The sequence below is a fragment of the Cryptomeria japonica genome, chromosome 5 (genome assembly GCF_030272615.1).
Source record: "Cryptomeria japonica chromosome 5, Sugi_1.0, whole genome shotgun sequence".
Lineage (NCBI taxonomy): Eukaryota > Viridiplantae > Streptophyta > Pinopsida > Cupressales > Cupressaceae > Cryptomeria > Cryptomeria japonica.
In genome coordinates, this window is record NC_081409.1 from 199561602 (window position 1) to 199577177 (window position 15576).

At 33.2% G+C, this 15576-nt stretch overlaps 1 protein-coding gene across 1 annotated transcript in view; it reads left to right on the forward strand.

Annotated features, from left to right (window-relative positions):
* LOC131072836 (serine carboxypeptidase-like 42) overlaps positions 1-2076 on the forward strand; it is a 39382-nt gene extending 37306 nt beyond the window's left edge. Inside the window, exons 8-10 of the mRNA XM_058009117.2 lie at positions 529-621; positions 1542-1659; positions 1755-2076. Coding sequence (XP_057865100.2) covers positions 529-621; positions 1542-1659; positions 1755-1910 — 367 coding nt within the window. The 3' untranslated portion in view covers positions 1911-2076. The remainder of the gene's footprint in view (positions 1-528; positions 622-1541; positions 1660-1754) is intronic.
* Positions 2077-15576: the final 13500 nt, after the last annotated feature.

The window sequence follows — 15576 nt, forward strand, 5'->3', positions numbered from 1 at the left end:
TATGTCACCTATGGTAGGATGATTGACAGTATATGATTCTAGATAACTAATGTTGGTTACAATGCAGCGAGTGCCTCTTCAGTATACTACAGTTTAGAAATATACTCCCTAATCAACAGAGGAATTGGTCTAAAAATGGCAGGCAAAATAATGTAATATTCAGGCATATGCAAATTCAACTATTGGTTATGCTTATGGATATCTTTATTTCTGAAGGGATAACGGCTGTTAAAAATGTCAGTAATTTTAACAAATCTCTGGCTCTCTATGTTCCCCAAAGGGGACATTATTTGCATGACCTGGTCAGAATTAAAAAATATGTAACATACGAAGCATAGTTTTGCAATGCATTGTACAATTGAGCCTGCAAAATTGATGCTTTTGGCACGACTGTATTCTGGAGATTGTTTTTCCTCAGATCCCTTAGTTATAGTGCGAACACTTTTTTTGTCCTTTCCAAATACTTTAATAGACATGAAATAGAAGACACAATTTTCCATATAAACTTACTCTTTGTTGTTGAACCAGTGTCTTGAATTACAACTCTCTTGATGGGAACATCAACATTCTTCCAGTACTAAAGAGCATAATTCAACAAGGTGTACGTGTTTGGATTTTCAGGTAAGCATGAACAAATAAGGCTATTGTCTGTTTTAATTATTGTATCTTTAGAGAGGCAACCAAATGGGTTGGTTGTAATATGCAACTCGTTCAGCATTGCATTTGCATCTGAGTATAAGTTACGTAAGTCAAATAAAAATTCTGGCATCATCCTTCTTTTCCCATGCTGACTTCATTTTGCTTTGAGGAGTGAAACTTGCATAGGAAATAAGTGGATTTACTTTTTGGTTAAGTGACCATAGATGTGATTCCAGTGCAACCCTGTTTCCAAATTTACTATTTCATAACCATGTTAATGTGTTGTACATTGACATGGACTTGTCTTGTGACGAATTAATTCTTTATTCAAGTATAGTACAGGAGATGTTGTTTTGGTTCTTTTCCAGACTTCTCACCTTCTAGAACTTGTAATTTTAAGTCACTTCACATGTGCGTATGATTACTTTTGGATTTGACTGTATATTTTTCAATCAATGTTCTGGATCATACTCAATGATCCATCATTAGCAAGAGCAGAGTGATCAATTGGATTGCAGAAGTAACCTTAAAAAGAGGTGGGGGGAAGAATTGTGAGATGAGGACTGGAAAATGAAGTGCAGGACAAGAGGAAAAAGATGCTGGTTGCTTCTGCAATTCAATCCATCACTCTCCTCTTCTTGATGATGGATTACTGTGTGCACTGAAATGTTGATTGAAAAATATACACGGTTGAATCTAAAAGCAATCATACACAATGGACTCTGGAAAACTCATGCCAACCATTTTACATGTGTTAATGTACATTTTAGTAATAAGTTTATCATATTTTTCTTTGGTTGATCATATCAGATTTATAACTTTTCTTGCTTCCTGCAAAACAACACCTTGAAATTTCCAGTTCAATCATGCTCAATTAAAAGATTGAATTGTCTTATCCTCAGTGGTGATCAAGACTCTGTTGTACCTTTAGTGGGTTCCCGATCACTAGTTCGCCAGTTGGCAGACGAACTAAGTTTGACAGTGTCTGTTCCGTATGGTGCATGGTATCAGAATGGACAGGTATGGTTTGTTTCAACATATAATTCTTGTAACCCTATGGTACTGCTGTGCCAAAAGATGACACGTTTCCTGAAAGTTGTGTCTATGATCGACAGGTAGCTGGCTGGGCAACAGCATATGGCAAGATATTGACCTTTGCAACAGTAAGAGGTGCAGCTCATATGGTTCCATTTTCTCAACCATCTAGATCCTTGGTCTTGTTTCAGACATTTTTGTCTGGTAAAGACTTACCAAACAAAGGTGGAAGGTAGCGGGATTTGGATTTGTGAGAGTTATCATGTAATTCTGTGTTGAATTGGAAATTATTTATTCTTTCTCAGGCTTAAATGTGCCTAGAATATTGTCATTATTATCTTCAGTTTGTATGCACATTCAGACTCTGTGCAGATTACTAATATTAATTGTTCAAATTTTATATGTGATGTCTTAATTTCTTGGTTATTTATTTAAGATTTAGTTCATGTGTTACTCTTTGTGTGTGCATGGTGTAATTTCTACGCTATCTTTTTAAGAATTTGTTCATGTGTTACTCTACGTGTTTGTTTGTACATGTTATACTGTGGCCATACCCAGAAAAAGATATACATCTTATATCAGAGTGCACTATGACTTTCTGATTGACAATATATGCTTGAAATTATACTTGCCTTCGACTCGTAAGCAAACATACATTCAAAATGTTTCTGTGATCGTTAGCCAAGGTATCTATCAAACTGATATAGATATTTGTGCTGCCAAAGCTATCTGGAAATTCATTTCATTTCCAAAGAATATTCTTTTTCTCGTATCTTTAGTCATTCATATTGGTAACTATTTCTGTCTCTAGTTATGTTCCTCATACGTTAGTGTGGAAACCATGGTTTTAATACCATAATTGGTGGTTTGCTCAAGGTTTCCTATTGTATACTGGTATATGTCATCAAAGTGTCTTCTTATATTGAAGTTCTTTGATATCTCATGGCTCGGTCACGTTGTTTGAGTGAGTGAATTTCATAAATACATCATACTGAGCGCGCATACCCTGTATCTTATAAGAGCCATAAAGAAACTCTGCTCAAGTCATTGAAGCCTCAAAGTTGTTCAACTTTTTCAGAGGCTTTCTTTGAAGAACTTAAATCTGATTGGGTAAAGGTCATTCCACATAATTATCATTTTTTCTTATTTAGCTTTTTAAAACCATAGTCTTAATGTTTATCCTATAAAAGATTCATGCTATAGATATTCTGTACTACTTTTTCCAAATCAATTTCTTTATGATTCATGCATATTCATGTATGAGTGCATTGACATCTGCTTGTAGAAGCACTCACTGTTTCCTTTCGAAGTGTATTTTACAAAGCTCTTTTGGATGCATATTTGCATGGATCAGTTTATCAAAAACATGCCAGGCCATTCAATGTATAGTTCAATCATATTTACTGCCTACAAGTCAACAATGATGTAAAATATATTTTTTATTCTATGTACTCAAGACACTCTCTCAAGGCTCAAACCAACCTCATAATACTTTTTGTTCATACTGTTGGCAGTTTTATTACGCAAAAAGAGATCTCTAGACAGAATAATTTATTGTATATGTTTGAAGTTAAAAACTTACGTTTTTCTTGCAGTTTAGGAGACTAGTACTGGTACTATTATTATTATTTTTTTAAAAGGTATATATCAAAGTTTTAAAACTCGGACTTGCCACGGACTCGGCAAATCAAAAATTCGGACTCGGACTCAGACTCGCGAAAGACTCGGCAAAAAAAAAAAAACCGTAGTTTTACAAAAAAACATAAAGAAATTAATGCATTTAGAGAACATAAGAGCCATAATTGAAACATTACACATGTCATATGATCTACAAACGCGCAATATTTGAAATTTCATCATTCAACTCGTAGTTTCAACTCTAAAATGTATAATAGCAGCATAAGTTTATAAATGTTTACAAAATTACATATAATGATATGTCTAACTCCAAATGTGAAAAACAACAATGAACAAACTAAAGAGAAAAAGTCCAATGTTCCACCGACGTTGGGGACGTGGGGACCAAGGGCCTAAGTTTGGGGACAGCGGGGGGGGGGGGGGGGTGCTGAGATAGTTATACATATACATATAGTACTTGAAAAACTAGTTTTGCAAAGATGTATGACAGTATAATAGTATAAGAATTACATTTCAAATGAAACTAAAGGAAATTTGAAATACTAAATCTAAATACCAAGATTTCTTCAATGCTAATTATGTTGTTATATGGAGCCTAATTAGATTCGGAGGTTAAATTTTCTCTACTTCCATCAGCCCAGTTTACCTATATATTTTTCAAGGGGTATCGCCCCTTGCGGGGTCAAGGGGCAGCGCTCCTTGTCGTGGGGTCGAGGGGCAGCGCCTTGCGAGGCCAAAAATACTTTTATTATTTTATAAAGGCGTCGAGTGTTATTTTTCTATTGGTCCACGTCCAATTAGGGTTACCCCTTAACCCCCAAAAAAGTCAAAAGGGGGGGGGGGGAGGGATGCATCCCCGTGGAACACTATGAAAAACAACCCTTCAAGAGATATTTCACTCCCTTAGTTATGCCAAATGAAGGCAAAAAAAACAAAAAACTCACTTTTAAAGTTTGCATGACGTTTTTTTTGGGTCGCACAAGTCCCATCTAAAAGACTCGTGAGTCTTTCAGATGAACTTGTGGCCCCCATAGACTCGCGAGTCTATGGCGAGTCCACAAGTCTTAAAACTATGGTATATATACTTAAAGAGTTCATACTACATATCAAAATGCTGATCTACATACCAAAAAAAAAAAAAAAAATCCACTTTTGCATAAATTATGTTGTTAATTTTCAAGTCCTTAGCTGCGATGATCTTTGATGATCTTTGGATATTCACCACTTTCAAGCTTAAATTCCTCTATAGGCAATAGAATTGGGGATAAATCATTGAGGCCATTTGCATCAACCACTTCATCTTCAAAGGGTGTTGTTACTCTACCAAGTAGAATTTGGTCCCATTTTGTCACCCTCCTTGTATATCATGGAGAAGAGGAAATGAGATATGAATGAAGATTATGTTGTTTACCTCTTTCCATTCTAACTGGCTCTTTTTTAGTGAATGAATGAAATCACAAGTATTACAATTCCTCTCACAAGATGAAGAGGTGGCTACTTGTGAGAGATTTTTTATTGCAATAGTAGTTTTTAACTTTCGTGGTTCCATCACCATTCTTAGGATCTTTCTTTGCATGCATGCCTTTTAACTCTTCCACAAAAGAAAAATTACCTCGCCCACAAGGAAACTAATTCCATTAATTCTTGATAATTGAAGCATCCTCATTTTGACCATAAATTTATTTTGTAATAGCCTAAAACCCCTTTATTACCTCTTTGTTTTTATATGGAGACCTTGTCTTCATAAATTCTATATCATGTCACCTAGGATGCAAGGTGTAAGCAACAAAATGAAGGGGTGTATTAAGTTTGTGTCATCTTCTATGTATCTTTTCTTCTATCAAGAGATATGGAGAAAGATCTCTAACATCGGTTTTCTTTTTAATTCTTTCACACAAAATCCATTTTTTTCAAAAATTTCTCCCACACATGGCTTGCTTGAATCTACAATTTTGATCATGTCATATATGGGATGAATGAAGTCAACTAAAAATTAACATCAATAAAAAAATGATCGTCAAGGATCATACTTCTAACCTCAACTATAGTATCTAATAGATATTGTCTCCATGACACACACACACATCCTTAACTATTATAGAACACAAAGATTTTTTGACAACATAGAAATGCTCGAGGAGGATGAAATACAAAGCAAATTGTGTATTGGCAAGTTTGAGTTGCACTTTGGTTAACTTTTGATAAATGTTTTCTTTGGTCTAATCACTTATGGACATTTATATTTTTATACCCTTATTGGTCAAATCTAAAATCCATTGAAATTTGGCAATATCTTTGTGTGTTATTTAATGAAGGCACACATGGTGTCCAAAATATATGCTTGCATCTTTTTTGAATTGACAAGTTTGGTACTTCACAAATATGGGCAATATGTGTACCTTAGATTGTATGTGATGCCCCCATCTCCTTAATGGCATCACAGCTGGTTTTGAAGGAACTTCACATTTTTTTCCTTGAATAGTTTATTACCTTTAAAGGCTAAAGGCCTTTGTTGCATATTACCATGTGTTGGCATATGATGAACTGACATGTTGGTATGATGATAATGTATGTTGTCATTGATGTCAATAAGTGTAAGTGAACCGATATGTAGATTAAAAGAAGTTGGTGAACCGGTATGAAGAGGTATGAAGACATGCAGTAAACTGGTGTCGGGGTTTCACTAAGTATGACTACCCGTTGGTAGTCTCAGCTCTAGGGTTTCTGGTTTGGCAATCCGGCTTGTGCGATGCAACCGATGATATTCTGTGATGAGTTAGCTAAGAGATGAGGATGAGATTGAGGTGCCACGTCAACTTTGTGCACGTGAAGGATTTCCTTGAGGATTTTGCATGAGAAGATCGACTGTATTAAAAATCTACCTCGAGAATGAACATTCTTCTTGGCGGTATGAGAAGAAAGCGTGACGAGTTATTGATTACCATGTGCGGTGAAGAATGAACGATGCAGATTGTCTTGTGATCTATTTGAAATTGTATTACTCTATGCAATGTGTTTGGATGGTCAGGATTGGACCGTCTGTATTGTAAACATGCTTAGGGTTTAGGGTTTATGCTACCGACCTAACTGTTGTCTATAAGGTCGATGATGTTTGTTATTGTAAGTTGTTGGGAAATGTTGTGTGTGTATCCGATTGATGAGATACTTGCCAAACCAGTAAAAGAAAACTGCAGAGTGTGATTGCAGAAGTAGAGGAACTAAAAAAGGTCTGCCTTGGCATGTAGTGTTGTTATCAGATCAGAGTTTTTACCTATTGTCTTCTAACCATTTCAACAGTTGGAAAATCCCTTTACCAGGTAGCTTTAACAGGCTTATTGTAAATCCTCTAACTAGGTGACTCAAGTTTGTTGAGTTCTTTAAATCCTCTAGCAAGGTAACCTTTAACAGGGTATATAGTCATCCCTTAACCGGATTATTTTTAACAAGATCGGTTCCTAGCAGAACCTTATTGTAAAGTCTTTAACCGGAATAGGCTCCTAACAGAGCAAGGTTCAAAAGAGTTCAAAAACAAGCTTGTGGGTATTCATCCCCACCGTGGTTTTTCCCATTTGGGTTTCCACGTGAAAAATCTGCATGTCATGTGTTGTGTATTTTTCATCTAATTCTTTGTTTGAGTGATTATGCATGTAGAGTTATTAGGGTAAGGTATTACTGTTATACCTCATGCATATGTTTATGGGTGAAGTTGTTATCAAGTATTGAATATATTTGAAGTATTCAGACTTATCAGTTTATGGTGTTTGAAGTTTTACTATGTTTAACCGGTATTGCCATGGTTAAGTTCAGTAATGAAGACAACTAGTTGGTATTGCTTTAACTTGATAAGTTGTTGAGAAAGTTTTTGTCTATACTGATTCACCCCCTCCCTCTCATTACCAGTTAGGGTATCTGTTGTTCATCATTATTCATCACCATGATCTTAGGAAGTCAACAATATCTAGCATTTTTCACTCATTCATCATAATATTGCATTCTTTTGTAAACCACATTGTTTTCATTGGTGTGATTTGTTGTTCTAGTCAAACTTTTCATACGTTAGTGGTTTTTAACCTATTGGCCAATTATTGATAGCTTGGACCATCTCTTTGTAAAAAGGTGAGTGAACACCATCAAATGTATTCTATTTGCATAAAAGAAGTATCCAATTGTTTATCGTCCACATCTCAACCTTCACACACATTATCAATGGGGTTTGTGCTGCCAATGAACAATCTTTTATAAGAATATCTTCCATCTTCTACTGCCACATCTCTAGAAGCCACATCCATCTCTAATTTTGCATGTTGATTTTGAGTTGCCCTTATTGTTGAAATGTGAGAGCTCAAATGAGACACTTTCCATCCCCCCTTTCTTGATCCTTAATAGTTTCATATTGTTATAGCCCATTCAAACGAGGTTCAACATTTTTGTAGTTATATGAAGAAAATGAGTCCTCACTCTTGAGTATATGCTATGAAATGTCTTATGGTAGTTTACAATTGATGGCAGTTGTTCCACCTAGCCCCTTCAATCCAAGAACATGATCACGACGTTTCCATAATCGGTACAAATATGATGTTCCTCCACTTGGCATTTTGAGAATTGAACAAACAAAAACTATAAAATTAAAAACAACATACTCAATCAAATTAGATTGATAGTAAATTTAACTATTTAAAATTTTAAGTTGATATTTTCTTTTTCAATTTACAAATATAATATGGTTTTGTTTTTTCACATTTAAATATGTTTTTTATTTTATTTCCCTTTAGTTTTAAATTTGCTTTGTTTTTTAATTAAAATAAGCAGCAAAACAAGAGCGATTACCCTTAATACAAACAATAGGCACCAAAGCAAGGGTGTTGACCCATAACAATCCTAGGTCGGATAGGCCTTAACAACAACATTTAAAATTAAAATATTTTTTTTATTATCAAATTATGACTTTTTTTTGTTAACGATAATTGTTTATCTTCTTCAATAATCTATTGATTGTAATAAAATTGATTATGTTATTGTGGGACCACCCTTGGTTTTTAGGCATGTTTCATAGTTTAAATATTTTTTAATTTTGTTCTATGTTTTTGATTAAGTAAAAACAAGTTTTTAAGGGACCAGAAACCCTATACAAGACAGGTTTTAGAAGGACCTGCAACCCGAACCAAAAGATAAACATGAAAGACCACTTAAAGAAACAAAACACAAAAGAGATATGGCCCAGCCAATCAAAAGAAGGGGAACAACATTAACCCCCTCCAAAAACCAACAAGCTGCAAAAGACCAGCAGCCCTACCCCAACCAGGAAAGATCAAGAATTTGACCTACCCTTATGGGATTGAAGGGTCATATCAAAAGAAGACTGGGACAATTTAGATTTTTTACTTTTAACAGTAATCCATCCCTCCTCAACCCTAGCAGCAACCTTTTGCCAAGAGGATGGGTCCAGAATAGAGGACCTCCCATCATCAGGAGGAACAGAGCCAACATCCAGAGAGGCAGAGACAACAGAAGATCCAACAGCAATCGGAGATGCGATAGGGTCAGCCATCGAAGAAGAAGATCCATCATTTTTCAAACGATCACTCGGGATGCCATCGTAGGCATTCACACATAATTTTGTTCTATGTTATGCAAACACAAGTTTTGAGAATGAATAATGAATCTTAAATTGATTACAAATGTATTTTTAGTATATTTTGAAAGAGTAATGTTTTAGATACTTAGAGTTTGTGAATATATTAAACTTGTTTATTTTTAAAGTTTGTATATCATTGTATCTTGTTGCAAAGTTCTTAGATAGAATGAACAAACTCATTTCTTCTCCATTTTATTAATAGTATTTGACATACTCATTCACTGGTGTAACTTGCTTCTTGTTTGCATCTCCTCCCTAGTCATGCACAAATTCTAGTGATTTGGATTATGATAAAAATGAAAGAAAATAATATCATGTGATGGAAATGAGAGAAAATAATGTTGTGGGATTGAAATTTAAAATCTAAGTCAATGATGAAAACAATATTGTGGTGTTTTTTAGGGTTATTTTTTATTTTTGATATATTTCGGGGTCAAGATGTTGTAATTTAGGGTCTTTCTAAGAGGAGATGACACATTTTGAGACATCTTCATACCCATTTCTAGTATGGGAAATACATCTAAATATTAGAGATGTATTCCATTACAACATATTTTTATTTTTTAATCCATGCAATATATATTTCTTGAAACATAATTTTATTATTAGTCGCATTGTCATAGATTTTTTTTTTAGCTATTATAAAAATTCTTTGAAACTGACTGATTCGTGATTAATTCAAGTGCAGCTTTCTCGAAATCATATCCTAGGAACTCCTTATTTCTTTATAGCTCTTTACAGTGTAGATTCCATAGTAACAATATATTGACATCAAAACAATATGGCAAATTGAAAGTGTAAATGGAGTGTTCAAAGTTACACATTCATTAAACTATGTTAAAATACTCATTACGCATGGAAAAATGTCAAAAAATATATTTGAGAGGTTTATATGAAAATTCCCACAATCAATTTGAAAAACTTGTTAGTTTGACATTTTAAATTCACTTTTTTTTATAAAAAAACCTTCATTATGCCAATTTAAACCATATTTAGTGGTTTATCAAAAAAAATGAATGACTTGACATAGGGGGTAGGTATGTTTTGAACATGCTAAATCATATGAAATTCATGTATTCTGTTACTTCAGTGTAGTCTTTCTTTGCATCATTTTGGTATCATAGCCCTAAAGATTTGGGCAAAGACAAATTAGTTGTTGATCTTGATGAATATTGACATTTTCTTGAAAATATTTGTGTAGAAGATTGACAGGTTGTGGAGAACTTGTGTACCAAAAGACTAGGAAAATAAGAATAGGAAGAGAGCCCTAGGTGAGGTATCAAGAATAAAAGAAAAGAGATAGAGATGCAACCTCAAGACAAGAAGGAAAGTTTCAAAAAGAAAGACAAGAAAGAAAATATGGCAAAAAAAGATTTAGAGTTGGCTAGAGATTTCACGGAGTTATGGAGAGGTTTTTGAAAAATGTAAGTTCTTGTTGAAGCAATGGTTGGAAGTAATAAGGCAAGGGAGTGGTTGACACATGAAAAAGAGAGTGAAGTGGCCTATAGAGTTATTGGCCAAGAGACGAAGAAGGCAAATGATGATTGCCTTGAGAGAATAAGAAAAAAACATTGGCAAAAACCATAGGGGTGTGAAAGATGAAGAGTTTCCAAATGAGCCACATGAAAAGGAAGTAAAGTAACCAAGAGAACAACATGCAAGGACAAAAAACAGAAAGAAGGGAAAGATGAAGAATTCCAAACACCACTTGAAGAAGAGACCAATGCAGAGACAATGAAGGAAGATATCATAATGCTTATTGTTGGTCCTAAAGAAAGTATTGAAGAAATACATAATAATGTTGCATTAAAAACATATATTCTTGAAAACATAAAGATTTTGGAGAATAATGAGGAGAAAAGAATGTCTGACAAGCTACATGAGGTGGATGAAGGAGTGAAGTATGAAAACAAAGAATATGATTTCTTTAATATGTTTGTTCCCTGTGTAGGTAAAGAAGACAAAGTGGATGAAGGAGAAGATAAATCTCCAATTATAGTCACAACTAAAGCTCATATGTGGAGACAAGCTGAAAACCATGGATATATAACACCAAGTTGGCCTTGGCACAACAAGCTTGTTGTTGGATCGGAAAGCACAAGTGCACCAGTTGTCACAAATGTAGTTGAGATCTAGCAAAAGGAACACAATGCACACATGCAAAGTAATTGGAAGACAATAAAGAAGATTTATATTTGAGATGAAACTCAAATCTCTTTTCCGTGGTAGTATGATGTAGGGGCATCAGGAGCCTCATAAACATGCATTATGTCACTTTTTGATTTTTAGTCTGCTTAGGTTTTTTGTGTCTAACAATGTCATTTAAGACCCGTTGGGATAATTTTTGATACATTTTGGAAGGTTTGAGACCAAGATGTTGAAAATTGTAAAAGTTGCACAAAAATTGCGAATGTTGCATAAAAAGTTGTTAAGAAAAACTATCAAGTTGTCATATTTGTTGTAATGCTTAATAACTTGGTTAGTTGGTCAGTTGGACAGTTAGAAAGGGTTTTTGATGCATAAACATGTGATCCCAACTCGAATCCATGGGTTGGAGAATTTATGAACAAGAAAAAACTTCATTTTACTCTTGAATAGACCATTTTCCTAAGTGTTTTTCTGTATAATAGCCTGAAAACATGCATTGTACTGCCTCTTCGTACATAGTACGAACCTTCACTCACTTGGGAAAGTTAGAGCTCTATCTTACTTTCCATTTTCAAATTGGTTTGGGGATATTTCATGGTGTTTTGTTCAAGTTATCACAAAAACACTACTAACTACCCCGTTTAATAGTTTTTTATGAAAGAAACATGTGGTGTCACCTTGTATAGTTAGATAAAAGCCTAAAAACAATTGTAAAAGTTTCTTCTATGTTTCTAGTTTTAAATTACATTGACTTGGTGAAATTTCATTGAGTTTTGAGTGAGTTATGACATTTTTTTCTCTTGACTACTCTATTTTGAAACTAGGGTTTCCAGCAAGAAAGAAAAATTCACATCTTTTCATTGAACCTTTAAAAATTGATAAAACTTGATAAAAAACCTTCTTTACATTGCTTCCCATATTCCAAAAAAGGAAATTTTAAAATTTGATCCTATGTGTGATTTATGGAAGATTGTTAGTTTAATGTTGTGGGAAGACTATTATAAGACCCTGGTGAAAGAGGGTTTAAAAAATAATGCACTATTTTGAGTTGTTTGATGAAATGATTGGTTGTAGATCATCAATATACATTGTGAGAGAATTAGAAAAGCCTAAGAATTTATATTTTTAATTGGGGTTTAATCACGTGTACACACGAAGGCCTAAAAGAAATATGTCTATGATGAACTAAGATTCACCTAGTCATTGAATGCCATGAATCATTGTACATGAAATGTGTCAAGGTAAAATTGCCTTTCTCTACATCATTATTTTTCACACTTATGACTACCATTGAAAGGAAAGGAAATTAAAACCAAGTTAGAATTGAAATGAATCCAAGATAAAACGTATGATAACATAATACACTCATTCTAATGAAGTTGTATATACCAAAGAAGAACTAAAGGTATACAAAGTTGAAGAAATCCTTACTACTCTTGTTTATTTTGATGTAAATATTCAATATGAAAATGAAATATCTAAGAATATGCTACTCAAGAACATGTTCCATTAGTTTCTAGTCCAGATATCAAAATGATCTTGTATGGTTTGTTTAGATACAATGTAAGTAATTGACTCTAATGTTATATATTCACTTTTCTTGTATTGTTTTGACAATGCTTTAGAATATGATCATCAAACTACTAGTGAGGATGCTTTGATGTTGATTCTATTAAAGTTTTGGATAGATTAAATAATTACGATTTTCTCAAAGATCAATTGCTAGATCTTGAAACAGATAGCAATCAACAATACCCTCATGGATATTTTGACATGTCAGACTATGAAGAAATTTATTCAAAGATAAATGAAGAATCTAATGGAGAAGAAAGAAGAGGAATATAGCCTAATTTTTTAATTCAAATTTAGAACACTATCAAAATTATTTATTTATTTAGGATAGTAGCTCATATCAGCCTAATTAGGATCTTTGGGATAATTTATAGGCTGACATGATGATACAAAAGAGGATGCAACCATGCTAATTGTAGACATTAGTGATAATGAATAAATTGAATAACACTTGGGAGAAATTAGGAAAGTTCAAACTTAAAAGGGATTAATTGCTAATACAAGAAAGTCAACAAGAAAATACCAAGTTTCCAAGAACCTAATAAAAATGCCAAACCGTAAACTCAAAACCTCAATGATGATCAAATTTGGATTCTTGTATTTGATATTTCTATGTCAAAACAAGGTAGTGGAGCTGATATTAAATTAATCAATCCAAAAGGAAAAAAATTTCTTAGTGTCTTTACATATTATAGGGTCAATGTCATGAGGGTCCAAACTAGGGCCCTTAAGTGACAATGAAAATTAAAAAAAATAGAGTTAGGCAACTTCAGATAAAAGTTTAAATAGGTTATTATCATAATTTAGAAAATATATGAGAACATAATTTGTAGCAAATTTAATTTAGTTTTATGCTAACAGTTATTTTTGGAAAAAGTAAATCTATTTGGTGAAAAATTGAAATTTCAATGTAGAAGTACTAATTTTTTTTAAAAATAAAAAGGTGTATGTCTGACCAACCTAAGCGCAAGAAAAAATAATATTTTTTTGAATCTTTCAATACAAGTAGAGGACATATGCCCTAATATGACACATTTTTTTATATAATTTTTTGCAATAAAATGATTAGTTATAAAAAAAATTATTAAGAATTTAAAAACATATTTATCCAGACAGCCTAACTTGCTAAAAAACTTAATGAAATTCATTTTTTTAACCTATACTTTGTGAAGCATGAAGTGTAATGCATCTTTCAGACTCAAAAAAATGTGAAATTGTTTGAAAATTATAGATGTTTTTCAATCAACCTATCAATCATGATTTTAGACATAATGTATGTAAAAAATTAATAATAATTATGTATTAAATTTATGATAAGGCATATATTATATTAGTATAAAGATGATAATTTCCTGAATAAACCCTTTTCATTTAATCAAATTCAGATAAAAAAATGTTGTCAGTAGGAAGGGCAAAGTCCAAGAAAGAATATGAAACCTCTAAACATGTTGGAGTAGTTGATCTTTTAGGCTTTACCCCCCAAGACTAACTCCAAAGCTTTCCCAAGGCAAAAATGGAGGGGAAAAACTTACATCTCTTGGAAACATATTTGTCAATAATATTCATTTTGAAAAGTCTAGAAAGCTCATTTTAGTAAAATGGGCATAAATTTTGCATTTCGTATTGAAATTTTAATTCTAAGCTCTACAAAGTGTACTATTCAATATTTTTTTATTATGCATAAAAAATATATTATAATTATTTTAAAATTCATCCTTCATTTTTAAAACATCAAATACTCAAAACTTTTTCATATGAAGTCCATTTTTCATGATTTTTCAACAATTCTATCAAAATACTGGGAACTTTTAAGGGAGTAATCAATAATAAAACATTTAGGCTTTTTATTAAGGAGACTAATAAATTGGCACAAATCGCCATATCTCTCTTCGTCCCTTTCTCTACTCCCCCCCCTCTCTCTCTCTATGCTCTAATATCTATACTTATCTCTCCACATCTCCCTCCCTCTCTCTTTGTCCCTATTTATACATCTCTCTAAACCTATCTCTCTACCTCTCCCTCAATCCCTCCTTCCTTCTCTCTCTCTCTCAAGCTTTACACTTATCTAAATCTCCTTACTTTATTCCTCCCTACTTACTAACCTCCCTCTACTCCCTTTTCTCTAGAATTATCTGTATGTCCCCTCACCTCTCCATCTATCCCTCCCCTCCTACTCTTCATCCTAGGCTCTCTCAATCATACATATACAATCCCTATTTCTCTCTCCCTATCTCTATCTCTCCATGTTTATATATCTCTCCCCTTTTTTATCCATATCTCTCCCTCTCCCTCTCCTCTCCCTATCACTCCCTCTTTCTATATTTTTTTACTTCTCATCTCTCTATTTCTCTCCCTCTCCCTCCCTTTGTCTTTTTTTATATGTATATCCTACCATTTGCATCATTATCTCAATATGTCCCTCACACTTTCACACACAAACCAACTCCCTATTTCTCCCTCCCTCCCTAGCAACAAAAGTGGGAGGGGAAGCTATCTTACACCCCTCATTAAGAACTAAGATACAAATATAGCTAAAAAAAAAATATTTAAATTAGAAAGATAATCAATCTCCATTACCAATATGGATACACACACACACACACACACACACACACACACACACACACACACAAAGAGAGAGAGAGAGAGAGAGAGAGAGAGAGGAGGAGAGAGAGAGAGAGAGAGAAGGTAGATAGATATGCTAATATATATATATATATATATATATATATATATATATATATATATATATATATATATATATATATATATATATATATATATATATATATATATATATATAAGTCCAGGAAAAGGGAAAAATAGAAATATAAGAATGGATACAAAGAGGAGTACATATCTAGAGATAGAAGAGGGGAGAGAAATATATAGATAGAAATGAAAATAGA